Source organism: Coffea arabica, chromosome 2e, assembly GCF_036785885.1.
Source record: "Coffea arabica cultivar ET-39 chromosome 2e, Coffea Arabica ET-39 HiFi, whole genome shotgun sequence".
Taxonomy (NCBI): Eukaryota; Viridiplantae; Streptophyta; class Magnoliopsida; order Gentianales; family Rubiaceae; genus Coffea; species Coffea arabica.
The window spans coordinates 7,321,769-7,349,652 of record NC_092313.1 but is presented as its reverse complement, the minus strand read 5'-3'; the positions used below and the strand labels follow the sequence as shown (position 1 = coordinate 7,349,652).

The following is a 27,884-nucleotide window of genomic DNA, read 5'->3' as shown; positions in this document are numbered from 1 at the left end:
TGCCTGTATGGGCTTTCTTTAATTGGAAAACACTGGGCTCGAACAGAAGCCCATTCTGTTATGGTTGGGAACTCGGTAAGGCACTGGGCCCATGGGACCCTTGTCCTGTCTGGGTTTATAGTTTTTTTGTGGGTTTTCCTTTTTAAACAAAAAATTTCCCCTTTCTGATGAGAACTAATGAATTTAATGCCAATTTCACCCTCCAAAGTTTGCAAATGTCCTAACTTGACCCTCCAAACTGCAAAAGTTTTTATTTGGTCTTCCAAACTGAAAAAGAGCTACGAACTGCCCTCCATCCAAAAGTAACTCACTTGTTTGGATTGTGATTTATTTGTCAAAATATATTTGCTTACATCATCATTACAATTTCCAACGCACCTTTTTATCTTCCCAATTATCTTTTTATCTCACATACATCACATCACAAAAAGTGCTACAGTAAAAATATCTCTAATAATTCACAATCCAAACAAACCCATCTGGCAAACTTTTCAATTTGTTATTCCTTTTTCGTATCATAATATTACCATTTTTTTTTGTGCTTTTGTTCAACTCTTTCAAATAAAAGTTCTTGCTTTTCATTTCATTTCACTTCACCCATCCATGGCCTGTATCCGGTGTTTACTGACAAGGGAGCTGAATACAATTTGGCTAAATCTTGATTCATAGTTTGCCCACAGATCAGGGAAGATAAAAAGTAATTAACCCTGTAACAACCTACTACTTGTTCATTACCCAACTCCACGACTAACTTCCGTTCCCTCAACAATGAGCAACGAACTTCACGACAGGAGTTTCCAGCACTTTTACCCCTTGCTTTCTCTACAATCATACTGTTGTTGTTCGAGTAATGCATCTCTAAAACTTCCTGCTTTCTGTTAGATTGTCGACGAGGAGGCACGTGATAAACCGACTTCCATTCATCTGACCATCAGCAAGCTTAGCTTGCGGTTGGAGAATTGGAAAACAAATAGGAACCTCCCTCTTAAGTTCCAAGATGAGGCCACCTTCAAACTGGATCACCATATGTAGAAGAGAACCCTACACTCTATCCTTCTAATAAGGTTGCACAATACTTCTTCAGCCATGCAGAAGCAGACTTCAGAACACGAAGCTCACCAGTAAGAAGATCATGAGCCATTTGTCTCCTTAAAGCATGTTTTCTAACCAAGTTTTGAGAGGTGGATGGTCCCAGAGACTGTACATAGCCACCAGTAAAAAATTATAACATGGACTTACCAAACCAACACACAGATTACACTGCACAAATTAAAGGTTGAAACGTTTAGTACTTTGAAGAAAAAGCTCTTCTCTGTTAGTCGCCTGTTTATTTAATAATCAAATAGTAGGAACATACCATGAAAGCAAAAGTGAAACGACAGAAGTACATGCCTCAAAAATGACCTCAGAATTTTTGGCCAGCCATGTTGTACAAGTCCTTTTCCTCGATTTCAGTTTTCAAAAAGTATCCTAAAACAGAATCATGATAGGATCATAAAGGGAAACTCATGGGTCAGAAGTTATTATCACCTTGATACATGCATCATATTCATTGATTTGTTCAGTTATTTTTGAGAGTATCAACTCATGTGCTTCAATCTCCCTGCTTTTGTTTTTCAAAGGACTTCGAGCCAGCCTACCATCGCTTTGTGCAGCTCCTGACTCCAAATCACTCAATTCTGAGATCAAATGGAAAAAGGAAAAGAGAAATAGATGCAAATCAGTCAGATCTAAGAAAAATAGCATCTTGCAATATTCAGATAGCAAAAGCAAAAAGACGGATTCAAGACCTTGAGCATTTGAACATAGTACACGAGCAAATGCACGAAAAGATTGTGGAATTCCCCTCCCTTTCTTAGAAGCAAACTTCACTTCCCTTCATGACAACCAGGCTTAAATGAGAACAAGCAAAGTCATGTGCTGATGCTGGCAATGGAGAAACTTCTCAGGAAGAGATTGTTGCAGCAAACATTTAGATACAATGAGCTCATATTTAGAAAAAAAGCAAGCACATACGTTTGAAAATCTGAAGTTTGATGAAGATGAAATGTCAGAGAAGAACTCCTTGATATTTTTTAGACAACTTATGTTTTAGAGTGCTATTCTTTTATTCTGTTCATATCTTTAGTGCTCCCAACACATGGCCTGGTGGAAGGGATGCACAATTTAAATGTCTAAATTTAATACTCAATCGCATCAATTCTTGAAAAGCATGTTAGTGAATCAATACCAACTTGATTGTAAATAATTTCTCAGAAGAGCTAAATTCATTGACATCTTTAATGGCTGGTGCCTTGAATCTCTGCAGAAGTTCCAACTTCATCTGAAAAAGATGATAGTGCTGAGGTATATTGAGCTCAACTTGAGCCTGAAAAAAAATAAATGTCAATCATACTTAGCCAGGCCAGCCAGATCACTAGATCATTAAAGCAGTTAACCGGTAAAAAAGACAACGGAAAAAGCTTCTCATACTTAGAACTTTACAAATTCTTAACCACTATTAAACATAAATGACAAATGCAACTAGGTCTCATGACATATGCCACATATGACTGCTAGCTCATTCAAAAATAAGTAGATGTTGATCTGCATGGAGAGAACAGATGTGTATACCTTTTGCAGTCTGTGATTAGAAAGGGTTATTTGTGCCAATCAAATGCCTCAAACATAGTGAAATCTCTCACAAGATCTAACTTTTGGTTGGTCACAAGATGAAACTTTAACTATTAGTAATTCAAAACACAGGATTACTGTAAAAGCACCAGCTCCTGTAGTCAAGTGGACAAAAATGGACTGCAGATGGCAGCAGTAGTAGAATTTAAATGGAAACCGAACTTGTGTTTCAGTGTAAACATGTTTTACACCTTCATAGAAGTTATCATGGTCAGACAATATAATTATCTATATGACAATAGAACCAAATGCGGACATATCACGCCTTTCTCATTGTATTGTCAAGATGGTTTTTACCACTTCTTAGGTACATCCAACCTGTGGATGCATGGATTAAAGCCAGTGTATGAGAGAAGTACAAATTCAACCTCCAAAAATGTTGATATTCAAGAAAAATGACAGGCAACCGCAACCCTCGCCCTCACTCTGTTCCTCCCTGTTTCTCTCTAGTTCTTGAATACTAGGTATTAAGGTTAGCAACTTACTTTACACTAGAAGTCGCATAGACAGCAGGTGGATAATCTAGGCAGAGTTTAAAATTCACAAACTCAAGTATCATAGTATTCTATTGGGAACGCACACTTCAAGCAGCAAAAGTTAAGAGAAAATCGCACACAAATGCGTAACGATAATGCCTGGAAGTGCCTCTGCTTCATTTCTTGCAAGATCAAATTTGAGGAGGCTAACCTGGTCGTAAATGTTGTAAGGAACTGTGAAGCCAAAGTCCAAAACTAGACTACTGTTGGAAAATTTTCCATAACTTATTAGCACCTGGTCAGAAATGCGAAACCATTACCTCCAAGCAACTGAACATTAAGAAACTAAAGCAGTTGCCAGCTGATAAATATGATTCAGCAGGCACCTATAACAGAATCAAATAGATGGAAAAACATATTCAATGAGTTGACATATGAATACATCACCATACCTGATCACCAGGGCTGTAATCACGCTCAGCAATGACCTGCACAAAAATAAAAGCCTACTTTAACATAAAATAGCTAAATCACATTTTTGAGCTTTTCTGGAGTCACGTAATCAGTTATGAAAGATTTGTTCAAAAGAAATACCTAGAATCAGGTTTGCAGTGAAGAAGAATGAACAGGATAAATAGTACAGTTCTAAAATGACACACCAGAATTGAATCAAATGTCCAAATAGACCTGTGTAAAGACTCAAAGACAGGTATCTTGTCAAGCAAGATATCAATTAGCTTGAATTATGAGATTTTATTGTAACAAGTACCTTAAGTTTACACTGTTAAGTCAGTAACAAGAATTTCATGCTGTGCAATTGGCAAATGGGTTAAAAAGATGGTAGTTCTACCAGTAAAAATGTTTGAAAAATCATGATCAAAATGCAGAGAGAGAGAGAGAGAGACCTCTGAGAGCTGTTTTCCTTCATGACTCATAAGACATGCCTCTGAAGTACCATCATGATTTAGAAAATCTGCAAATGGAATCTAAACAACACAAGAATAAAAGCAATTGATCACTGTTACTTGGCATATAACCAATTTTCATCACAGAAACAGTAAACAAGTGTATTACAATCTTTTGACAGCATACCATCGAGACACCCCTCGAGCTTTCCCATGCTCGAGATGTAACTGGAATGTCAAGAAAGAGGTCATCGCCAAATGTTCGAGTCCATAAAACTTAAGGAAATGAAGAAACATAAAATCACCAACTCAAAGTTCAAGGTTTACACAATGTTGTTATTTTAATCCTTATGGTGTCTCAACTGTGCATTTACTGCTGTGGGAAAAGAGGGAAGCAACATGATATGGATGAAACTGGTGAAAAAATGGCTGCTAGACTAGTCAGTAAACAAGAAAGAAAATGTTCATATTTTTCTAAAACAAAATTAATTCATACGTCCAGATATATTGAGAACTTCACCAATGTCTAGCTTTTATAGACAGAAAAGAAAAACCGAACGACAGAAATCACTTGTGTTTTACATTTGTCAAACTTTACTCAAAATTCAGAGTGATAATTTAAACTGAATAGATCTAAAACTATATTTGTTTTATAAAAATATTTTTGGAGCCTTTTGTCTTAGCAACATATATAGGAAATATGAGTTATAGACTGCCTGACTTACAAGAAGATGATGACTTTAGATATAATTCAAAATTTTAAGGTCAGAAACCAGAATCAAACAGCAAACCAGAAACATCTTTTGCAGATAAGTTTAAAGAAATGGTGACCAAATCAACAGAAATTAAATGTGATTATAACAGGATAGGTGTATTTGGAACAAAGAAGAAGTTAGCTTTTCTTTATAGGATAGTGGAACTGTCATAGAGACAGGAACAAACTCCATAACTAAAAGTAAAATTCGATAATCAGTACATAGACACATAGATAACAACAACAGAATTGTACCTAAAGCATGAGCATAAGCAAAGTCCTTCAGAGAGACATCTTCAAAACATTGAGGGAATTGATCAGTGGCCTGAAATTAGAGACAAAGAAAACAAATTGGTTAAGTACTACTGCTAAAGTCAAATTATCTAAATATCAAGGCATACTAATGAGACAACATCATCTTTCATCATACTTTTTGAAACTTGAAAAATTAAAAGGATGTTTTAGAAGGATGTCAGAAACAAAGAGAAGTATCCATATAACGCTATGGTACTTTTTCTCCTTATCAATACAGAGGTGCTTGGATTAACTAAAAATGATTGACAGCAGGACATGATGGGACTAGGACACAAAATAGTCCAAAAAAAGGTTCACAACCATTCATCTCAAACAAATACAACCATTAGAATGCCCATTGAGCTGCAAAAACTTTAATGGAGACAAGTTTCAGAGGTATCAATGGCAGAAAATAACCCACAGTAGATGCACAGTGGCTTGTTAATAGGAAAGCAATCAACAAATAGCAACAAAAATACTGACTGGTTTAATTGCCATAAACTGCTTTTCAATGTGATTCCTTTGTTTGATGGTCTCCTGGTATATAACACTTTGTCTAATCATCTCCAGTTCATCATCACTCCAGAATATCTGCAGCAATTTCAATTGTCACCGAAACATCATACCTCTTGAACATCAGAATAAAACTGCAGATAACTTACAAGACATAAAAGAGAAAGACATGTATATTCACTAATACCACATGAAAGATAGTTTGCCTGTGCATATGAGAGAGAGAGAGAGACCCCAACATTGCCATCTTAAATGCTCGTAAATACCTGGATTCTTGAGATGTCAAATGCGCTGGGTCATATAATGGCAAAATTTTGTTGAATTGAATTCACCAAATACATTTGGTAAAAAAATTTCCAGGACAACTAGTACGACAAGAGATATGGATCTTAACAACACCATCCAGTACTATAAGGTTATATTTGCTAAATTAGTACGACTATGCCCTTAACAAGAGGGAAGCCATTATATTTGATCTACCACTAAAACAGAAGAATTCACCAATCACCAGTAGTACAACTTAACTCTTTCTATGAGAGAAACTTTAGCTATGTGTTTGATGGTAAGAATCCAGAATTGAAGAAGTAGTTTACGACTAAAAATGCTGTGGGCCCCACAAAAACACCAATGACCAGTGAAAGAAAGCAAAGCACATATTTGAAAGGCAAGAAGGTTGAAGCTATCATATTTTCTCTGTATTTTAAAACTGCTAGCGGTATTTGTTTCATTAAAAACAAACTACATCATCTAGGAAAAGAAAGAGCATTTACAGTGTTATGCATTTCAAAAGGTTGAGGAAGCCGACGGATATATGGAGCCCATTCAGATTTCTGAAGATGGAAGTAGAAAAGAAATCAGATTTTCTGGCACAACATGTGGTAAGTATAAAAATGGATTTGCTGATAAAATTGAAAACTCAAAATATTGCTGAACAACCTGACCCATTTTCTGCTCATGCAGCAGGAGTAGAGCAACTTTTGAGACACTGCTAACTTCATCTCCAAACAAAGAACAAATTTCCGGAGGAAGATTATCTGGTGCTAGTTGCTGCAGAATCAGTTAAGAAACTTAACAAACCACCTTAAAGTCATACTCTTAACTTACCAGGAGAAAAAACTAATAAGCAAAAAATTCAGTATCTGAGTTGCACCATAGAACAGAATGATTAAGATCAATTTAGTGTACACTCGGGAAAATTAAAAAAAAAAAAAAGTGGTTAGCAGATAAAATAAACAAATTATGATTTTTTGAAGTTTGTCAGTCCACTTCACAATTTTCAACGTGAATTCAACATCTCAACGTGAATTCAACATCTCAACGCATTAAGCACTCTCAAAATTTAAGTCAAAACTTTTCTATGAAAGTAAACGCTTTCCCATTCAATCTTTTTCAGAAGACCTAAATACCACGCTGTAAGGAACTCTCAATATGCAGTCCCCAGCTTGTATGGGCTTGGAAGCATATAGAGCCCTGCATTCAAAGATGCAGCATATTTATGTATATCAGATCATAATTTTCCAAAGGGAACAACTAAAACTAAAGGCAAATTCTTAGTGTGAGTTGGTTAACGCAAGTCTGAAACGAGTTACAGCAGCAAATTGAAACAGTTATAAAAAGTAATTGATCTGTTCAGAAAATAGATATACTAGGATGAATTCACAAGCATTGGGGGCAGAAGCTAACTTGCAATGTACCTTCCATGTGCAGATTTTCCAATGGAAAGCATGGACGATATTTTTGTACATGCTTTTTGCTCCAACCACGGCAAAAAATCCTCATCACATTCCTCGTCAATGTAGCTCCTACATGCCTAAGCCATTGGACTCAATATCAGATACTACTGCATTGCTTCTTATTCAAGATAATTCTTACGCAAGCCAACAAGCCCAGAAATTTATACATCATTTACGTAGTTTTAGTAATGTAGAAGCTTAAGACAACACTTTCTTTTAAGTACGTATTACGGGAGCTCAAGCAAGAAAAGAGAGAGAGTAAACGAATCAAATCAGAAAAAGATAATAAGACGGAGATAGTATGAATATCGGAGGCGAACCTTATCCGAAGAAGTGGAGAATTTGAGTTTGGGGCGGTGGCGAACGGAAAGAGTGAAGAAATGACGTCGAGCTAGAGGGCACCAGGTATATGTGAAATTTGCTGAGCCAACTAGTACTAGCGTCTGCATTTTCCGGCCACGCAAAAAGCTTTCTTGTACCCCGACTCCGAGTCTGATGTGTCTATTAAACGGACAGTAGCTTGTTTGCTTTTCGCCTTTGGCGGGGAGGTGGAATTCTTGGCACGACTCAACGAGTAATGTTTAATCCAATAAAAATTCTAGAAATACATATTGTCAATCGTCTAATGTGGTAAACAATTGTAAACCCACAGTTGTAGCAGATTATCCACACGTAAATTAACTACATTTTGATTTAGTGGCTAGAATTCATCACCGAATCTCTAGAATAATGTGAAAACAAGAAAACATCACAAAACTGGTGTTAGCTTTGGATTCCACTTTAAGAGTCTGGTGTTAGTTTGGATTCCACTTTAAGAGTCGTCGCAAATGGTCGATAAGATTTCATAAAAAATTGATTTAAATTTCATATATTTTTATGCCAGAATGATTTTTATTTTTATTTTTACAAAAATAAAAGGAGATTCGCCGCAATTTGATTTAAATATCATTTTTTTTTGGCTAGAACTCCTTTTTTTTTTTTAAATTCAAATCCTTCTCTCTTTTTCTCATTCCTTAAATTCTACGCCTTTCTTATTACAAAATAAATAACTTTTACTCCTCCTAAACTTTTTTCCTTTTTTTTAATTGAAAGGTAAAATCTCACACAGTCATCATCCCATCTTCAATTCGTCTGTTAGAGAGTGTATGCGTGGCATCTATTGAATGAATGTTCATGCTCTTAGGGCTAAATTACGATCTTAAATTCAACAATTCATAAATTCTTGTAATAGAGGAAACAAACGTTGATCTGAGAGAGTGACTATTAATTCAACGAATTAATTCAATGGTGTTGAAGTTGCCCCATAATGTAATTGGCCAAATCATGGATTCAACAAGCATAATTATGAGTTGCTTATACAGCACTTGAAAAGTTAGAAGCCTAAACCATAACTATCAAATCTCAGTGTTGAATTATCATATTTGTTATGATGCTTTTCCTTTTTTTTTTTTTTGGGTGATATCAAGATTAAAGTTTTCACTCTTTGATAAGAATTGTGATCAGTGCATAAACAAACTTATTATGCATATAATTACTCTATTGTTTTAGTATTTCTGAAAATAAAGATTGAATTGCAAAAATCACACAAGTTCTACAAAAACACTTGCAAATGACAATAATTTATGTCTTTATCTTTTTGGAACCAAGGATAGTTATGGGCTAAACCTTGAAATCACGTGGCTTCCCAACAAAATTATGGTCAGAAAGTAATCAGACTATTTTAAGTGTGCGAGGAATCACAATATATTAGTAATATATTGTTTTTTGAGCATAGAGGGCTAGAAAAGCGATAAATTGCAAATCCAGGGTCCATTTCTGCAAAGTTCAAAAACTATAATCAGTGAAAATCCAATTACACTACTGAGAGGTTGGGTGCACCAGCGAATAGAATCGCATACTGCCATGTCAGCGATCCTCTTTCAAGCTATAAACTCGCAATCCTCACCGTTCAATTGGTAATCAACGTTCTCCATCACTTAAATTCAACACTCGACGCGGATCATTCCCAAATGTGTTCCTCGCTATAAATGACTCCAGCCACCGGCCACACCTCCCCATCCTCTCAAGTGCAGTGTCTCAATTTCATTTATCTTCATCTAGTTCGCCGCTTTTCTCTTTCAGGTACTTTATATTTTTCTCTTTCGTTCCTTTTTTTATCTGATTTGATGATGGTTTCTCTCTCTCTCTTTCTCTGTACCCAGCGTGAAATTTCATAGCAATTTTTCGTGATTCTTCATATCTTAAAAATTTTACTGGATTCTAATCATGCGCTGTAATGCTGATATGAAACAAACAGCTGTGGTTGAAGATGTCGGGACGTGGCAAGGGAGGCAAGGGCTTGGGAAAGGGAGGAGCAAAACGTCATCGTAAGGTGCTTCGCGACAACATTCAGGGAATCACGAAGCCGGCGATTCGCCGTCTGGCTCGCAGAGGAGGCGTGAAGCGTATTAGCGGCCTGATCTACGAGGAGACACGCGGCGTCCTCAAGATCTTCCTGGAGAACGTGATCAGAGATGCCGTCACCTACACCGAGCACGCTCGCCGGAAGACTGTCACCGCCATGGATGTTGTGTATGCTCTCAAAAGGCAAGGCCGTACTCTCTATGGGTTCGGCGGTTAGGATAGTTCTGTGAAGTAATTAGGGTTTCTGATTTGGTGCCCTTTGTAATTACAAGTAGTAGTAATTTTCTTTTCGGGGAATACGTCATGGTCTGGTACATTCTCTCTTTCGGTTATGCCATGGTTAATGGATGCGTCGTTGTTTGCTGTTGGAAACGAAAATCGCGTCTGTTCGAGATTCTGTGCAATGGCCTTCGATTGGTCTGTTATTCGTGCATTTATCACGTGATTGAATTTACTGGATGAAAGCAGCTGAGATATGTAACAGTAAGTATTTCCAGTAGCTAAACAGTTTTAAATCCGAGAGTTTTGCTGCATTTGACTGGAGCTCTTTTAAGCATATAGCGATAATCGTAGAAGACAATTCATTGGTCTAGGGAGTTTGGTGAACGTGGACACTTGATCCTAAATCTTAATAAGAAAACTGCAGCCTGCACTGATTCGTTTCATAAACTAGACCCAGAGGTAAGAAGCGGGAGTTAGAAGGTAGGAATGCAATTAATGAATGACAGAAAATTGTACTAGCGTTACTAGTATACTACAGGAGGATAGAATTGATTTTTGAAGCAAGAATGGAGTTTAGGCAACTGTGATGATTAATTACTGCTTGTGTTTGGATTGTATTTTCTTGAATTTTTTAAAAAAAATTACTGTAACAATTTGATATATGTTTTTGTTTGGATTGTATTTTCTTGAATTTTTTAAAAAAAATTACTGTAACAATTTGATATATGTAAAAACAGGATTGCATTTTTTTGAATTTTTAAAAAAAAATTACTGTAATAATTTGATATATGTAAAAACAAATCATAATAAAAAAAATGATTATAAAAAATGATTCAATTTTTCGGTGAAAAAGGGCTGTTCAAATGAGGTGACTATTCTTGCCCTTAAATATGAATGGAAATATAAATACGGAGTCGCGATTTGGATGAGCTTGGGATTTTGCTCTACTCCAAGGAATGCTTGATTAGTAGCGTCTGTCCAACAATTTCCTTCCGTCTGGACTCTGCAATTTATTAGTTAGTGACCCTTTAGATTATTATATCAGTCCCAACTTGCACACCGGCTAAATTTCTAGGCCTTCTTTAGGCTGATGTTTACTCATGATTCAATTTTACGCTAGTGATGGCTGGGTTGGCCCAATGTTTATTCATGATTCAAATTGACACCAGCAATGGTTGGGTTAAGCCCAAATCTTGGTGACATGAATATATTTTACTGCAATGCATTTACTTTGAGGGCCCAATACATAGTTGCCCAACCCGATGCAACATGCTAACCTGGCGACTAAAACCAAACTGCTACTGAAACCAAAACGTTTACATGCTATCAGTGCACTTCTAATAGTCTCTGTCGATTAACCCTTGACTCATTCGCTTTTGTTGAAAACCCACCGTCCCCATCTTTAATTATGATAATAATAATAAAAAGGAGACAGCAAAGGCGCATTGACTGATCTAATTCAAACTGCCGTAAACGCACAGGATTTGGCATCCAATAAAAAAAAAATCAGGAGACACAGAGTCCAGCATTGACGCATTCGTCTTGGCCCAAAGGTCCCAAACCCAAAGGCTTAAGAAAGGATCACACAGCCGGTGGGGCCCTTCCGCACCTGCTAGAGGCGCACGTCGCAAGGAGTCCACATTCCACGTGTCAACATCTGATTCACGGATTTAATCAAGCTTGCGTGACATTTCCGCTAACCCCGCGATGAATAAATTTTTTTTAAAAAAAATTCAGATGGAATAAACAAAACTTGCCGCCACCCACTCAGAACAGCCAGCCTGCACGCACAAGATAAGCATCGCTGAATCTGATTTCTAACCACTCCCACACAAAAGTCAAAAATTGACGATAATTTACAAATTAAGAAGAAAAATACCACCACTACTAGTACGTGCTATTTTTTTATTTATTTTACTTGGAGGAGGTGAAAACCTGAAAAATGAATAAAGCATTATCGCATTCAATTCAATTGGACCAGGACCAAATAATTCAATTAATAGTGGGGGGCCCCCCGGGATGGGGGGGGGGGGAGGATATTTCTACGAAACCTAATCAATCAAAGTTCCAATCAAACGATAGAAGATAAGAAATTACCTGGAAACCACCACAGCATTATTATTATTATTAGTCATTACTGCTTTCCCACCAGGCGAGGCCACCACTGCACCACTTTCTCCTGTTTCATCTCTCTCTTTCCCGATTCTCTTCCCCAAAGTCTTTTGTCTTCTTTTCTTTTTTCCTCTCTTTCTTGCTTGCTTTCCTTTTTTCCACACCAGAGAAAGAAAAAGAAAGATATGACATTATTAGCTGTCTAAAGGTTGTTGTCTTCTCCTGTGTGGTTTCTCGGTAGATTTTTTCCCGATTTCTCGATTGAAATATGAATGTATGCGATATCAATAAGTTTTTGGTTTCTAAATTTGATTAGATTTTTGTGCTGTATACGGATCTAATGATAGTTAATAGCTCGGAGGTTCGTTTTACCTGTGTGTGTGTGTGTGTTTTTTTTTTTTGGGGGAAAAATGCAATCAATGCCCAGATTTTGTCTGTTGTTCCATCGTTCATCACCTTGGTTGTCTTTGTCCGGGTGTGCCTGTCGGTGCCATCAAAATTTGATCTTTCTGGGGCAGGTTGTATGCTAGGAGAGCAAGTCTGGTGATTTTCTGGAGGTGTCTTGGGGTAGAATCATAGTTTCTGGGATTATTGGGATTTTCTTTTTAATCAGCTCAATTAACTTTCACTCGGACGAAATTTATCATCTAAAAATTTCTGTTCTTTGGTTTCTCAAGGAAGGGAAAAGGATTTATTGGGAAATTGCCATATAATTTTCTAAACTATTTTAGTAAAGCTCCTATTTTGTCAATTTGTGATTTTTTTTTATTGTTTCTGTGTTACAAAATGATAATTGATTTCGATTGCTTTGATGATTCTGTCAGGAGCTATGCTTTCGATTATGGTTTACCGTTTTAAATTGTTGACCTCTAGCTTTTTCTTTGGTTTTTAAACCAGCAAAATCCCATCTGTGATTGCAGAGTTGATATCTCTGATTGCAAAGTATCTGGCTACGTGTATCATCCGTTAAGGCCATCCCAACTAGCTAACTGGAATTTACAGGAGCAGAATCGGTTGAGACCGTACGGCTTTTGAAGTATCTCTGATGTGCTTAGGCACTTGGTTTTAGAGGTTTCAGCTAAAAAGAGATTTCCTGACTTGTGCCAGCTTTGAACTGATGCCTGTTTCTGGAAAAGAAGAGGTTAATCATCTGTTTCCTATGTTGTTATTAGCACTTGCTGTTATTCTTTGTTATTATTGATGATTGTTCACCGTTTGCAGCCTCGGGTCCTTTCCCGGAAGTCTGCTACTGATATTTCTGCAGGTATCCCTCTGAAGAAAAGGAGGTTCTTGTTGTCCCCGCCGTCCTCTCCTCCTCGTGAAGAAGTAGTACCCGAGGTAAATGATTTGAAGAAACATGAAGAATCTACCCCAGACACAACGAACAAAGAAAATTTTGTAACAGATTCTACAGAGAATCAAGAATCTTCTTTAGAATTGAAGAAGAAAGAAGCATCTAGTGCAGATGTGAAGTATGGAGAAGAATCTGGTTTAGAGCAGGCGAGCAAAGAAGATTCTGGCTCAGAATTGGGGAGCAAACAAGAATTTGGTTCAGGTTTACAGGACAGTATTACATCTAGGCCTGGTTTGAAAAACAATCAAATATCTTCCTCAAATCCAGGACCTTCTAGTATAAATGTCGCTATCAGATCTCCCGAAAAATCGGATGCTAGTAAGATTAATCTCCTTGAGGTTAAGAAAGAATGTGTTTCTGCACCAAACGCCAACTTGGATCATTTGGACACAGACGTTTCTGGAGTCAAACTTCCGGAGTTAAGCCCTATGTTTAATTTGGGTTCTGCAAACAGGGTCGAGAGCAACACGGATCTTCTTTTGACTGGAAAACTAGCAAGCTCAGGAGTTCCAGGAACCCCTCTGGGTGCTGCTTTGGTGAGTGTAAAGAAAGAGATACACAGCAAACTGGTGGAGGATGATGTTAAGCTCAAACTTGCTACGGGTTTGGGGAATAATGGTAAATTGGCATTGGGACCAAAGGAATTTTTTGGTTTGAATGTAGATCCTTCTCTGTTGTCCTTGTCTCTAAGCAAAGAAAAACATGTTACAGAAGAGAAGAGTGGAGATACTAGCTCAAAGGATGATAGCAAATCGGAATGTGCTAATCGATCAAATTGGGATTTGAATACCACTATGGATGCTTGGGAGGGATCTATTGGTGATACTACTTTCCAAGGTACTATTGGTGGCTCAGGTAAGACAATCAGCTTGAATGATCGAAGACTATTAAGCTCTAATTCCGTTGTCAACGTTAGCAGCGTGAAGGAGAAACAGGTTAATGCAACAAGGGAGCCACGTTCCAGTTTTCCAAATTCTTCTGTACAGTTGATTAAACCTTCTGAGGACTCACTCCGTCTGACTCTTAGTTCCTCTTTTGGGAATGTGGATTTTGTCCGAGAGCGCACTCGTTTATCAGCTGAAGTAGCTCCTAGGATGGATATTTCCACAAATCGGCATAGTGGATTGCTCTCAACTGAAGACAAGAAATCTCCTGGTGTCAGCTTAGTCAAATTAGAACCTAGTGATGAGAATTCCAAAAATAGTTCTGTGGGAACCATCAAGAGATCTGCTGAATTGTCGGATTTCAATGCTGTGAAAAGGGAACCTATTGAGAAGCACAATGCTGAAGCTGTTAAATTGCTAGCTAGCAGCCCCCAGGACACAACTGGACAAAGGTCTATTAAATCTGAACCTACTAATGAAGTTAGTCAGGAACTCTGCAGGACATCGGATTTGAGACAGCAACAATCAATTCCAATGTTTGTCCACTCTCAGGAGAGTTTTTCTTCTTCTTCTGTTTTACCAACACCTTTGACGCCCCAAAAGCCTTCTCCTTCAAGAATACCTACTTCTTCTGATTTATCTACAAGTGCAGATGTATCAAATCAATCTGAACGTTCCACTCATACCAAAGAACCTCATATGGGTAGTGATGGCTTTCTTCAAGCTCCTGCAGATATGAATCCTAAGACTGCGCATCACAGGGTTAGAGAAGAAAATATGGCTGCTCATAAGATGGATAATAATGAGGCAGAGGACATGAATGTTGATCATCCTGAGCTGAAAAGGACAAAGGAACATGTGCATGATTTACGTGCACATGGTGAGGGATCCGTGAGTGATGAGGAGAAGATAAATATATCAGCTGAAACAATGGAAGATGAATCTTATGGTTCTGAATGTGAATCAGATGGTAAGCAAGTTGTGGTAAGCAAGTTTTTGCATGGTAGAGTTGGGAGAGATGATGATGATTATGAAGATGGTGAAGTTCGGGACCCCTTGGAGAATTCAAAAATAGAGGAGCTTACTGCAGATGGAAGTGCAGATAGTGCTAAGCATGGTGATTGTGATAATAAACATTGTCCTTCTGGATTTCCAGGTGGTGATACTTACACCGACCAATCCTGTCTTGTGCATAAAGAAAACGACTTGAAAATTCATGACAATACAGCTGTTGATTGCATCAAGGAGAGTGTTGGCACAGTTTCTAACAAGAATTGTGAACAGCTTATGGCTAAAGATGGTCATTCAGATAAACTTCCATTGGATGGAATGGCTACAACTGATGCAGAAGAGGAGCCATGTAGTTCCTCCCAAAGGAAATTACTTGAGCCAACAGGTAAGAAATCTTCCCAAGAGAGTATTGAAAAAGATATGTCCTGTGATGGAACAACTAGTTCAGGCATTAGGACAGTACCAGCAGCAGGTGAGCCCAAAGGTCAAATTGCTAAAGCAGTTAACACGGATGAGAAGCCTGATTCATCTCTTTCAAAGGTAGAAGATTCTTTAAATGGTAATAGTGCTGCTAAAAATTCAACGAGTGGAGGTAACAAGAGCCGCATTATCAATTTACCTCGTGCTTCTGCAATATCTCCTTCTAAAACAAGGTCAATTCCGGATAGATTACTGTCATCAAGAAATGGAAGAGGAAGGTACTCAGATCTTGATGGGGAGAAATTTATTCCACGAGGAAAGAGGTGATTATTCTCTGCCATTGCTAATTAATCATTCTTTTTATACTTTTTTATGGTTCTGGAATTATTTTGTGATTTATCTGTCTTGTATTTTGCAGAGATGAAATTGACGCTGATAATCCCCATAGATTCCTTAGAGAAAGGATTCAAGATCAGTCTTTTAGAAACTCCAGATCGAATTATACAAGGGGAAGAGGGAAGTTTTCTGGTCGCTTAGATACTTCACGAGGCGAGTGGGGTTCTAACCGTGACTTCGCTTTTGGAAGTTACAATGATGACTATCGGTTTACCAGGAACAAACATGCTGCTGCCATTGCTGATACTGAGCTTGAATGTAATGACTTTGTTATTCCACCCGATGGTGCTTCTTTGAGTATCGGTAGAGGAAGGAAATCTTTGAATGACGATTTGCCTTCATTTCGACGTCCATCCTCAAGGAGGTTGTCTCCTGGAGGTAGAGATGGTCCTGGCAGCAGGGAAATCCAAATGGTTCACAGAATTCCAAGAAATATTAGCCCTGGTAGACTTAATGATGATAATGGGGTTGACTTGGTTGGACTTCGTCAAGATGGAAAATATGCGAGGGATTTACCAGATGGTATTATAGAACCTGCATATACTCGTCCGAACTCAATGTATGAAGGTGGGAATACTCAATTTGTCCGAGGGAACAGGAACTTCTCTACATTCCAGAGGAGGGGATTTCCTCAAGTTCGGTCAAAATCTCCAGTTGGATCACGAACACGCTCCCCTGGTCCATGGACTTCCCCTAGAAGGAGATCTCCTGCTGGATTTGGTGGACTTCAACAATTGGCTCAGCATAGATCACCAGCTATGTATAGGGTGGAAAGGATGAGATCTCCGGATCGTTCTTGTTTTCCTGAAGATATGGTTGCTAGAAGGCGTGGATCTCCCTCCTTCTTGGCTCGGCCTTCTGATGACGTTAGGGATGTAGACTCTGCAAGGGAGCATGGTCATCCAAGGCCTATAAACTCCAGTAGGAGGAGCCCATCTGATCGGGTTTTCAGCAGAAGCACTAGGAGAGTTGATGTTTTGGAACCTCGAATTAGGACAAGTGGTGATGAGTATTTTGGGAGGCCAGTACCTTCTGGCAGATTTCAGGAATTTCATGGTGAAGGAAGTAGTGAGGAGAGAAGAAAGTGTGGTGAAAGCCGGGGATTGATTCGTTCTTTTAGACCTCCATACATTAGTGACAGTGATAATCTTCGGTTCCAACTGGACGATGGTCCCAGGCCTTTCAGATTTTGTTCTGAAGGTGATGCAGATTTTGTTGGAAGGGGCATCAGAGAAAGGGAGTTTGATGGGCGGATGAAGGGTCGACCTGTTGCTGCTCCTAGACGAATTCGAACTATCGAGGATCAAGAAGGAAATTACAGGGACAGTGGGCAGGTATGGCATGATGATGGGTTCAATGAAGGGTCCGGATATAAAAGGAGGAGATTTTGACACAGTTCTTCAATGTACTGGAAACAGGCATCTTCATGGCTGAATTCCTGCTACTTAGGGCAGGCATGAAAACCATGGTGCGTAATGGACTTTGGGGATTCGCAAGAATGCTTGACATGAAAATTTGATTGCATGAACTCCTATGCTTTATCACTGGGCAGGGACTTGGATTGTTTACCAGCATTACATTAGTTGAATTGCTAGATTGAGATGTTTAAAGTTCATGCTGATGAATGCGACCAGCGGAAGGCACTTTTGTCAACTATGATATATGTGTCAAGGTTATAACTAGAGCTGTGTGTTTCTCTGCAGAGATTGACATTTCATGTCCTGACATGAAATGGATACAAACGGAATCGTTGAATGCTTATCATGTTGATGGTGATGCAGGATGGTATAAGATGATATTGAATCTTTTATACTGTCTCTATAGCTATTTTAAGCATTTGTGTTCATCAAAGTCTATGGCTCATTTTTTCTGTCAAGGGGAAGAGAGCAGATGGAGAACACTAAATGCCGGATTTAGGTACTGCTATGGATGTATAGTTGCTATTTAGGTTTTACTTTGCAGGCCCTTCGACATAGAATTTCACTGTTACAGAGTGGAGTACTCTACAAGCTTGAACGATTTCGGGCAAAATGCTAGCTGGTTGCTATTAAAACCGGATACGTAAATATGTCGAACAACCATTTCCCTCAGCTTTTTATGCAAAATATCATCTAAGTTATTGGTGGATGGTAGAATTGCCTATGGTTTCAGGTCAAGGAATGTGTCAGCTGAAATTTTCAGCCCTTGTAACTAGTTTTACTGAGGCCGAAGCGTTCTCTCAGCCTTACAGAAGGTAGGTAAATTTCTGGTGCTTGGGTGGGGCGAGACAAGGCTCAAGGACTTTGGTCTTTTTGTCTTGTGATGCTTTCCGTGCGCATTTAATTTTTGATCCGGGTTCTTGCCATTTCACTTGGACTTTTCTCTCAAGGCAACACAACGTTGTGTTCATATCTTGGGATTTGCCACGGGAGACAGCTAAGGTTTGCTATGGCAACGAGCTGGATTTCCCAGCAAAAGGTGTTGACGCCTCTAAGTTGCACTAGTAACGTGTTTGAATTCTCAAATTCCATGACGGAAGGTTAGATAGAGAGTAATAAGATGGGGACTCAATGAGAGAGCATAATTTTTCTCAACTACTTTTTCTTGCATGTTGATGACTCTTAGCCCTCCACCGCCCATGTTAAAAATTAGAAATGAACACGGAGAAGAAACCTGAAAGATCTTCAAATTTCTTCATGATCTTTGCCAAAGTTCTGAAGATTGTCCATTTTTTATCAGCGGGGTTTAGTTAAGAATTTAGTACATTGCCAAGATTATTGAAAGTGGTTTCCAGGATGTCGTACAACATGAAATGCTCAAAGAATAGCACTAATGTTTTGGCTGATGTCCTCTGTGGTGATAGGCAAACACACCTTACTTCTGTGGTGATAGGCAAATACACCTTACTGGTTTTAGGAAGTTAAGGGTATAAGAAGAATTTTTCACCCAACTGGAAAGCTTACATTGAAAAGTCGGCATAAATGTGTACCTAGAGACTGCAGAGTAATGCACCTAAATAGAAAAAGTATGCACCTAAACCGTGCGATGAGAAGAACATGAACATAGAGGGCAGAAAGGATTCTCATGCTGATGATGAAGGCCGGTGCACAGGCTGATTCTGGTAACCACAAGTTGTTCTAAACTCGAAAGCTCTGTGCCTGAGTCATTGGGGGTAACAGGCTCAGTAGGTTTGGCAGTCACAGATCCAAGAAGTCTCAAATGATCAACGGTGAATTTTGAGCTCATTATTGATTTGAGCCCACATGGGTCTGTTTTTCTGTATGCAAAACTGTTTATAAAACATACTGAATACTATGAAAGATTCAAATGACTAGGACTAGCGTCTAAGGCCAATTGGGTCTGTTCTCGATGACATGAAGCACCACTTACCCGACGTCGTTCCAACCGGTTATTTAGTTAAATGAGTTTTCCTGCCTCTTTATTTGACTAATGTCATTACTAGGTAAATTAAGGTTTAAGACAAATATCACGCTTATCGGGTGTTTGGTTTGTATTATGAAATTGAAACCGAAACTATAAGCCCCATTGAATTGTACAAAATTATGGATGCCAATGTGCGAGTCACGAAATTGTCTACCAGTAATTTGATTTCTAGTAGTTTCGAAAATACTACTATCTTTGAAGTGAAAAGGAACTATGTGGATTTTCAACAAAGCCATATCCGTTTGGCAACTCTTTATTGGGCCTTTAGGTTCAAATATCTGCAATATTAGTTACAAAAGTTTCGGCTATTCCGAACATGACTAGTAAATCTGAGTCACGAGACAGCATTATGATACAAAAGGTTCGGAAATTAGGAATGTATAGGCTGATGGCCGGCAAACGACAATCTGCGATGATACACAATGAATTAGGCTAAGTACAAGCCTATAAATTCGTAGTAAAGCATTTTGCGTGCCTCAGGGGGTGCAGAGTGCACATCGGTATCAGGAGGGAAAATAAGGATGAAATTGCCATCAGGTTTCTACAATAAATTAAATTAATAAATCCCATATTAATATTAAGATGAAAAGCTAAAAAAAAAAACTAAAAGAAACCACTACTAAAAAAATAAAAACAATTTCTTCGCTTACCAAAATGCTCTTGCACCCATTCGGAGGGTGAACCTCCAAGTAGTCTGTCTAACCCCTAAAATCACAACCAAATATAAGCAAATTAATAAAATGGAAAAATGGCTTAGACTTTCAATATTTTTACTTAAACTAATTTCGTCCTCAAATTAATAAAATAGAAAAATGCTATTATTCGCTAGCTAATGGCAGAGCTGGCCATGGATGTTTACATTCTAGTTGCAAAACCATTTGGATTAGCTGTTTTTGGAGGTGTTTTTGAAATTTTACTGTAACAGAGTTTTTAGAGTATATTTTGGGATATTTTTAGAAAATATTTTGAAATATTTAAGAGTATTAAAGTTTTTAAAATATATTTTGGGATATTTTTTAAATATTAAAAAATTTTAGATTGCTTTTTAGAGTACCTTTCAAAGTACTTTTAAAAATTTTTTATAGTATTTAAAAAATTAGTTTTTAAAAAAACTGAAGGATCCAATGATGCTTAGTTTGCTTCTAACTTAGTACTGATCTCTTGTTATTGTCCGATTTGCTTTCTTAGTGCTGACTAGGGGTGGAGCTGAGTCAAGCTACTCGACTCGAGCTCGATATATACTCGATCAGAAGCTCGAGCTCGAACTCGCTTCATCGAGCTCGAGCTCGATCTCGAGCTGCTCGTTAGAGCTATCGAGTCGAGCTCGAGCTCAGAAATTTGATACTCGAGAGCTCGACGAGCTCTATCGAGTATCACATAAAAAAATATAAAATAAATTATATATAAAATTACTAATATAGGTAAATAAATTCTGAGAAATTACGGGTGAGTACCCTTATCGAGTCGAGCTCGAGCTTTTTAAGGACTCGATCGAGCTCGAGCTCGAGCTGTGATTCTCTGACTCGATCGAGCTCGAGCTCGAGCTCGAGTATAATTATATTATAGCCTAGTCGAGCTCGAGTATAGCGGTACTCGAGCTCGACTCGGCTCGAATACACCCCTAGTGCTGACACCTTAGTATGCCGATCAACCAATGAAGCGGCAGAAGAAGCTATTTGACAGTAATCTATCAGGAACTTCAGAAAAAGACTGGGGTGTCAAAGGCACTCGTACTTTTCTAGTCTCTGACCGAACTCCCTACTCTTTGTTGTGATCAGTACTTTGGTTGATTGATCGGGGGTTCAAGCTTTCCCCAGGCCCTTCTCATCAATGGACTCCTAACGTATACGAAGGAGTGCGGTTCGTTCGAGAAATTTCTACCTCTCTATCTATCTCTGAGATGTTTGGATTTTTCAAAACTCCATGGACATGCAGAAGAGAAATACTATCCCCACTCGGACCAAGACAGAACTTTTACTTGTTCAAATAACAATTAAGGTAAAGCAGAGGGACGAATTGACTCTATCACTAGCTTGAAAGAAAGGGCTATGCGAGCCTCTTGTGAGGACCCCGAAGCATAGTGATTCGGGTCTGGGCGATCCTCCTCGCTTTGCGCACCGGGAAGGAGCCCCAAACCGAAATTCTCTGGTAGAGGGGTAGGGGTTGGCGGTTGACTGAACCCCCCTTCATTGATTCCTCCCGAGGTATGAAGAAAGGGGGCCACTGCCTGGTGCAGCTCTCCATCAATAGATATCCAAGGGAATACACAATTTTTAATAGAATGAGAGAACAAAATAAGTATATATAGATAGAACCTTTGGGGGAGATTCTCTTTCTCAAGGGGAAGAGTTGCAGTACTCTCTGCTTCCAAAACATCATAAAAACATACAATAGCCATTTTTTTTGTCAAATTATAATGTTATCGAATGCAAATTATTTCCAATCAAAGTAATTTTGCCTCAATTACATTTGTTACAGCCAAATTGACAAATAAAATTACTAACATCACAACAAAACATCCAAATTTCAAGTTTATTCTGTCCAAGTAAAAATGCTTTCAAACAATTTGAAGGGAGAAGAGAGAAAGAGAGTGTGTCGGAAGGAACCTCTTGATTGTGTAAGATTGTTGAATAAGCAGTTAACATAAATTTCGTAAGTATGAAGAAGACGCAATCTAATAATTGAAGAAGAAGATGAAGTATGATTTAGACTATGATTGAAGAAAATTTTGGTTTGGGGTAATATTTGGGTTGTGACATTGAATAAGTAAACGCAATAACAAAAAACTTCATTGAAGAAGATGTCCCTGTTTAATAGAAAAATTTTTATTTTGTTTTAAGAATAATCCTAACTTGTAATTCCTCTTTTGTCCTTAACTTAGTGGTCATTTTTGTGCCGGAAACAAACTAATTGGCGGCGCCACCGTGAAAGGATATAAATGGCCACTAAATTTAAATTAAGAGACTAAAAACATCCAAAATAAAAGATTTGAGGACTGAAATTGACTTAAACAAAAATGTCGAATGACTAAATTAGGCATTTTCCCTTCAGCAAACAAAAATAAAGTAAAAGTGCAAATTACTAGAAACTAATAGAAACTGAAGTGCATTGTTTTGCCGGTGCTAGAGGAGACTCAGAGTTTCTGATACCTTCGAGTAGATTAGATTATGTCGCCTCCAGCTGGCGGCTTGACAAGTTGTACAGAAGACCAGCACCGGCAGAGCTGACCTCCACATTAGGTATCGAGTCTGAGAAAAAATGACTTTGCAGCGTGTTTAAAAGGTAGGATTCATTGTTTTGATTGTGGAAATTGTCTCTTAGTTTTGTGTTGTGTATAGTTTTACATTGTGTGATGAAAAAATTCTTTGATTCTGTTGTGGAGATGAAAACAGAGACTATATATAGGGACGCAATTGAAGTGGAATTAAAACGATGGAATTGAGATAAAAAATGGCTAGATGGGAAAGGGTGAGGTCGGGAGCCAACCTACGACGTCGTTCTAATAAGTATATTTTATTTTATTTTGACGTTTTCACCTTCAGAGACTTTTTACGTGTTTTGGATTTATTCACCAATGATGGAGGAGATATGTTCTAGTAGATTAGTTCCCACTCCCTCTAGTAGCTTGGTAGATATCTTGTACAAAAATCCAGCACCAACAAAACCTATCAGCAGGTAATGTGTTTCGATTTTGAGCAAAAGTGTTTTTGTAGCATGCTTAAATTTTGGTTTCATTGTTTTCTCTATTCAATGGAATTTATATTTTAGAAATTCTCTAGTTTGGTTTTAACTGATGCAAAAAAATTTGTCTAGTTCTATTGTGTAGATGTAAAAAGATGGAGCATTTATAACAAATGAAAAAAGAGAGAGTAATTTTTTCCCTTCTCTTTTTTTAAAAAAAAATTCAAAAATTTCGTCTCTTTTATCAATTTCGTTTGTTTCTATTTTTCTTGATCTCAGCAATAGATGAGCTACTATTCTTATTGTTTTTATCTACAAATCCGATATCTTCTGAGATTAGGTTGGTAAGTTTTTTGAACTGAATCTTTTAACAACTATTTTTATATGAATTTTTCATCGTCTTAATCTGACAAGGATGAGGTGACTAATAATATTAATAGATATTTTAATAAGATTGCAAACCAAATATTTTGAGAAAATATCTTTCAGGTTGAGAGGTGAAATTTCTTACTTAATTTTTGTGATATAGTATGAGGAGTAATAAGCTTTAACAAAAGATTGTAATAAGTCTTTGGATGGAGTATCAAAGGAAAAAAGAAAGTATTGAAACAAAATATGAAGATAAGATGCAAAAAAATCATATATCTAAAACCAGATATCAGGATAAGAGATGATGTTAAGTACACGAAGCAATATGGTAAAGTAATTTTTGCCAGGAAATATACTATATACCAAGTTTCAATCAAATTTCTGTTCTATAAGATATTCAATGATCATGGGTTGTGATTTTTGTACGATTAGAATAAAAATGACATTTCTCCAATTGAAACAAAAATAAATGATTGAAATGAATTTTTGCATTGTGGCTGTCCAATAGCTATAGCTCTTTAGATTGAAGTTTTGTTCATTTTATCCTATTTTGTGAAAATTATTCTCCAAATAATAATAATAATAATATAATAAACATACCAGTTTTCTCATCCTATAGTCATCTCGCAACACCAACCCTCCATCCATCATAGCCATGGCATTGCCTCAAAATTATTCATAAATGATTGAGTTTTACTCCCATCTTTAGCTTCTAAGATACTTGATCCATATTTAGACCCAAGGTCTACAAGGTACTGAGTCGACAGCACAAGACGCTCACCAAAGTGAATTTGATGAGCAAATTCGACTGCAGTAGTAATAGTATTGGGACCACATGTTCCTATCAAAAAACACAGCAAACACTATATGAGCTTTACATTGTATTTTTTATATAAAGACCATTGCATAATAACCCATTGATTGTAAAAATTGTAAAATTTTCATGACGTGTATTGTTTAGATAATTGGCAAATTACACATACATCTAACCTATTATATATAATTTTTATTGATACAAGAATTAATGACTAACCTAAACTCAGTAATTTATAACTTACCACCAATCTGCCGTCTAATTGGAGATGACACACCGTTATTATGCCATGAAAAGTGTTGGCCATCAGCAGCAATGAATTTGCCACAAATAAACTGAGCATAAGAAAAAAAATGAGATAATGTAAGATAGACTAAATGCAATATTGGAGAGCAAATCTAGTGTAAGTATTTACTTGTATCTTTATTGACTTTGTTCAGAAATTCCAATGATTTATTTCCTAAGCACAGATTCTTCAACAATGTACATTTTTGAGTGATTATAATTGCAAAAGCAATCTAAAAATGTTGACGATGATAGTAACTTGTTACATTAGAGTTTAAGTTATGAGATATAAAGTATTATGTTGTGACACAAATTTTGACTGCAATCCAGCTATTTAGATGTCTTACCCCACTCGTGCTGTAGCAGCAGGAGCCAGTCCAACCATGGGAGTTTATCCTTCCAGTAGGCTTTGAAACCAGCTGTGCAGTCATCTATATGAATAAAAGTATTAATAGTTCATCAAGTTCATCCATGATAAATTAAAAGTACGAAACAAAGACAAAAAGCACAACTACTGAAAATCTGAAATTTTTAAAAATTGAAAACAAATGCATCAAATCAAATGAGTTAATCCTTCTCGCAGGTTCTGAAGCCAATCGTGCAGACATCTATATGAATAAAAGTCAAAGAAAGTAAACAACTTGATTCAAGGTGAAGTTTAATACAACAGAAATAGTTCAACAAGTTCATTCATGACAAACTAAAAGCATCAAACAAAGTTAAAAATGTACTACCACTGAGAATCTAAAATTGGGAAAAAAAAGCATTAACTAAAATTTTAAGAATATCATTTAAGGATACACACGAAAATTTGAATAGGTACTGCAAAATTTACAAGAATCAATTTTACTTCCAAATGTATAATTAAAGTGCCCTCCAGTACATCTAGAATGTGGAAAACAAGTAGTACAATCATACTCCTTATAAAAAGTTTCTTAGAAAAGCTTGCCATTCAACAATTAATTGCATTAACAGCGTTATACCTAGAAAGACACTGCAAATGAATAGGATATATGAATGTAGAAGATATATCTAGTCAAAGAAACAATCAGTGAACAATGTAAAACAAGAAAGCCATAAATTGGTATCTAATGTACCATAAATCACAAAAAATTTACTGGTAAAAAAAATCAAAATAAACGATAGAATTGTTGTTGCGATTACTCTTAAAACCATAGATGCAAACAAAAATAGTAGCAAAATAACATGGATTGATTTACCAATGATGGAGGAGATATGTTCTAGTAGATTAGTTTCCACTCCCTCTAGTAGCTTGGCAGATATGTTGTACAAAAATCTAGTACCGGCAAAACCTAACAGCAGGTTATGTGCTTCGATTTTGAGCAAAAGTGTTTTTGTAGCATGCTTAAATTTTGGTTTCATTGTTTTCTCTATTCAATGGAATTTAGATTTTAGAAATTCTCTAGTTTTGTTTTAACTGATGCAAAAAAATTTGTCTAGTTCTATTGTGTACATGTAAAAAGATGGAGCATTTATAACAAATGAAAAAAGAGAGAGTAATTTTTTCCCTTCTTTTTTTTTAAAAAAAAATTTTCAAGAATTTCGCCTATTTTATCAATTTCGTTTGTTTCTATTTTTCTTGATCTCAACAATAGATGAGCTATTATTCTTATTGTTTTTATCTACAAATCCGATACCTTCTAAAATTAGGTTGGTAAGTTTTTTGAACTGAATATTTTAACAACTATTTTTATATGAATTTTTCACCATCTTAGTCTGAAAAGAATGAGGTGACTAACAATATTAATAGATATTTTAATAAGATTGCAAACCAAATATTTTGAGAAAATATCTTTCAGGTTGAGAGGTGAAATGTTAAAAGAAAAAATAGCAAATGTCAAACTTCCTCCTACAAAGAAAATATAATGATTATAGTTAGTTGATTTGTTAGAAACTTGTCATTTTTATATTAAAAAGACAACACAAAGGTCATAAATTGATCACCCACTTTCTCATACGTTTATGACATTTGTGTATATCAAGAAGCATCACTTAAGTTCCTTCAATTGATAGAAAATGAAAAAAAATGTTTCAAAAACTTTCTAACTTCCAATAGACCCTTAAGATTATGACAAAAAGGTTCAAAAACTTTCTAGTTTCTTTGTTATGACAAGGTTTATTTCTATTTTATTTTACGAACTATCTCAACAATTTCCCACTTATTTTGTAAACGAAATAAACAAACTAAACGAAATAAACAAACTAGCACATAAAAACAATCCTTAAAGAAAAGAATAGTTAGATTTAAACTTTTCTTTTAGTGTAAGTACATCACCAAATCTAATCAAATTAAAGTTGCATATAGCATTAAACTATAATTTAAAAATTAGGTTAGATATATTACGCACATCCAACTTTAGCAGCCATATGCTCCATCCTAGAGTCATGATCATAAACAAAAGCAAATCCAACTTTTGTTAGAAGCGGCATGACTTCTAGAATCATATAAGTGAAGACACTTTCAAAATTTACAGCATTAAACATTATGCAATGATTTACACTTCATTAAAAGTATAATTTCAGTGTATACTCATCCTCTTATAACGATAGGTATTAGTGAGTTAAGAATGTACATAATATTACTTAGTGCTCACAACCACCTAGCAATTTGTTATTACCTCTTAAACCTTTTCGACTAGCGATAGTGCAATAATCAAGGTAAGGTTTCAATTGGTTTGTTTGGATAGAGTATTATTTGAAATATTATTTGGAATAATTACTGTAACACTTTTTGTGATGTGATGTATGTGAGATAAAAAGGTAATTGGGAATATAAAAAGGTGAGTTGGGAAATGTGTATATGATGTAAGCGAAATATTATTTGAGATATTTGTGCTATCCATTTTAGCTCGTTTGCGAACATGTGTTTGATTGTCATTTCACAAAATTTGGAATTAAATAGTAAGTTTAGCATCAAGCCTGAATTCAAACTTGTCGAGGCTATATAAAATTGGCTCGTCTATGTTAAACGATCGAACTTAAATTAAAATTTTAATTAACTAGCCGAATACGTACATGAACAGAGATTCTGAATCAAAAATTTTCGAATGAACACGAGTCTGATTCAAGTAGCTTAAGGAATAAGATTCAAACATGATATACTCAGTTTGTCCACAGCTCTAGACTACTCTTGTGATACTC

At 36.7% G+C, this 27,884-nt stretch overlaps 3 protein-coding genes across 13 annotated transcripts; 2 read left to right on the top strand and 1 right to left on the bottom strand.

Annotated features, from left to right (window-relative positions):
- Positions 1–555: 555 nt before the first annotated feature.
- LOC113730573 (ribulose-1,5 bisphosphate carboxylase/oxygenase large subunit N-methyltransferase, chloroplastic-like) lies at positions 556–8,165 on the bottom strand. 7 transcript variants are annotated; one of them, XM_027255323.2, is made up of 15 exons: positions 7,669–8,165; positions 7,310–7,425; positions 7,022–7,085; positions 6,552–6,662; positions 6,386–6,445; positions 5,586–5,693; positions 5,064–5,133; positions 4,242–4,330; positions 4,055–4,135; positions 3,602–3,637; positions 3,361–3,444; positions 2,235–2,368; positions 1,791–1,876; positions 1,531–1,679; positions 556–1,198 (listed from the first exon to the last, which is right to left on the bottom strand). In XM_027255323.2, the coding sequence occupies exons 1-15, from the start codon at positions 7,795–7,797 to the stop codon at positions 1,049–1,051; spliced, it is 1,467 nt and encodes a 488-aa protein (XP_027111124.1). In that variant the 5' UTR covers positions 7,798–8,165; the 3' UTR covers positions 556–1,048. The 7 variants fall into 7 exon arrangements, with proteins under 7 accessions (XP_027111124.1, XP_027111125.1, XP_071934663.1 ...); XM_027255324.2 differs by having other exon boundaries at positions 4,242–4,282; XM_072078562.1 differs by lacking the exon at positions 6,386–6,445.
- Positions 8,166–9,328: 1,163 nt separating this feature from the next.
- On the top strand, positions 9,329–10,129 carry LOC113730576 (histone H4). The gene is made up of 2 exons (XM_027255337.2): positions 9,329–9,469; positions 9,645–10,129. The coding sequence occupies exon 2, from the start codon at positions 9,657–9,659 to the stop codon at positions 9,966–9,968; it is 312 nt and encodes a 103-aa protein (XP_027111138.1). The 5' UTR covers positions 9,329–9,469; positions 9,645–9,656; the 3' UTR covers positions 9,969–10,129.
- Positions 10,130–11,952: 1,823 nt separating this feature from the next.
- LOC113730571 (uncharacterized) lies at positions 11,953–18,277 on the top strand. 5 transcript variants are annotated; one of them, XM_027255318.2, is made up of 4 exons: positions 11,953–12,293; positions 13,006–13,226; positions 13,307–16,077; positions 16,173–18,277. In XM_027255318.2, the coding sequence occupies exons 2-4, from the start codon at positions 13,203–13,205 to the stop codon at positions 17,539–17,541; spliced, it is 4,164 nt and encodes a 1,387-aa protein (XP_027111119.1). In that variant the 5' UTR covers positions 11,953–12,293; positions 13,006–13,202; the 3' UTR covers positions 17,542–18,277. The 5 variants fall into 5 exon arrangements, with proteins under 5 accessions (XP_027111119.1, XP_027111120.1, XP_071934661.1 ...); XM_027255319.2 differs by having other exon boundaries at positions 12,000–12,293; positions 12,983–13,226; XM_072078560.1 differs by having other exon boundaries at positions 12,000–12,322.
- Positions 18,278–27,884: the final 9,607 nt, after the last annotated feature.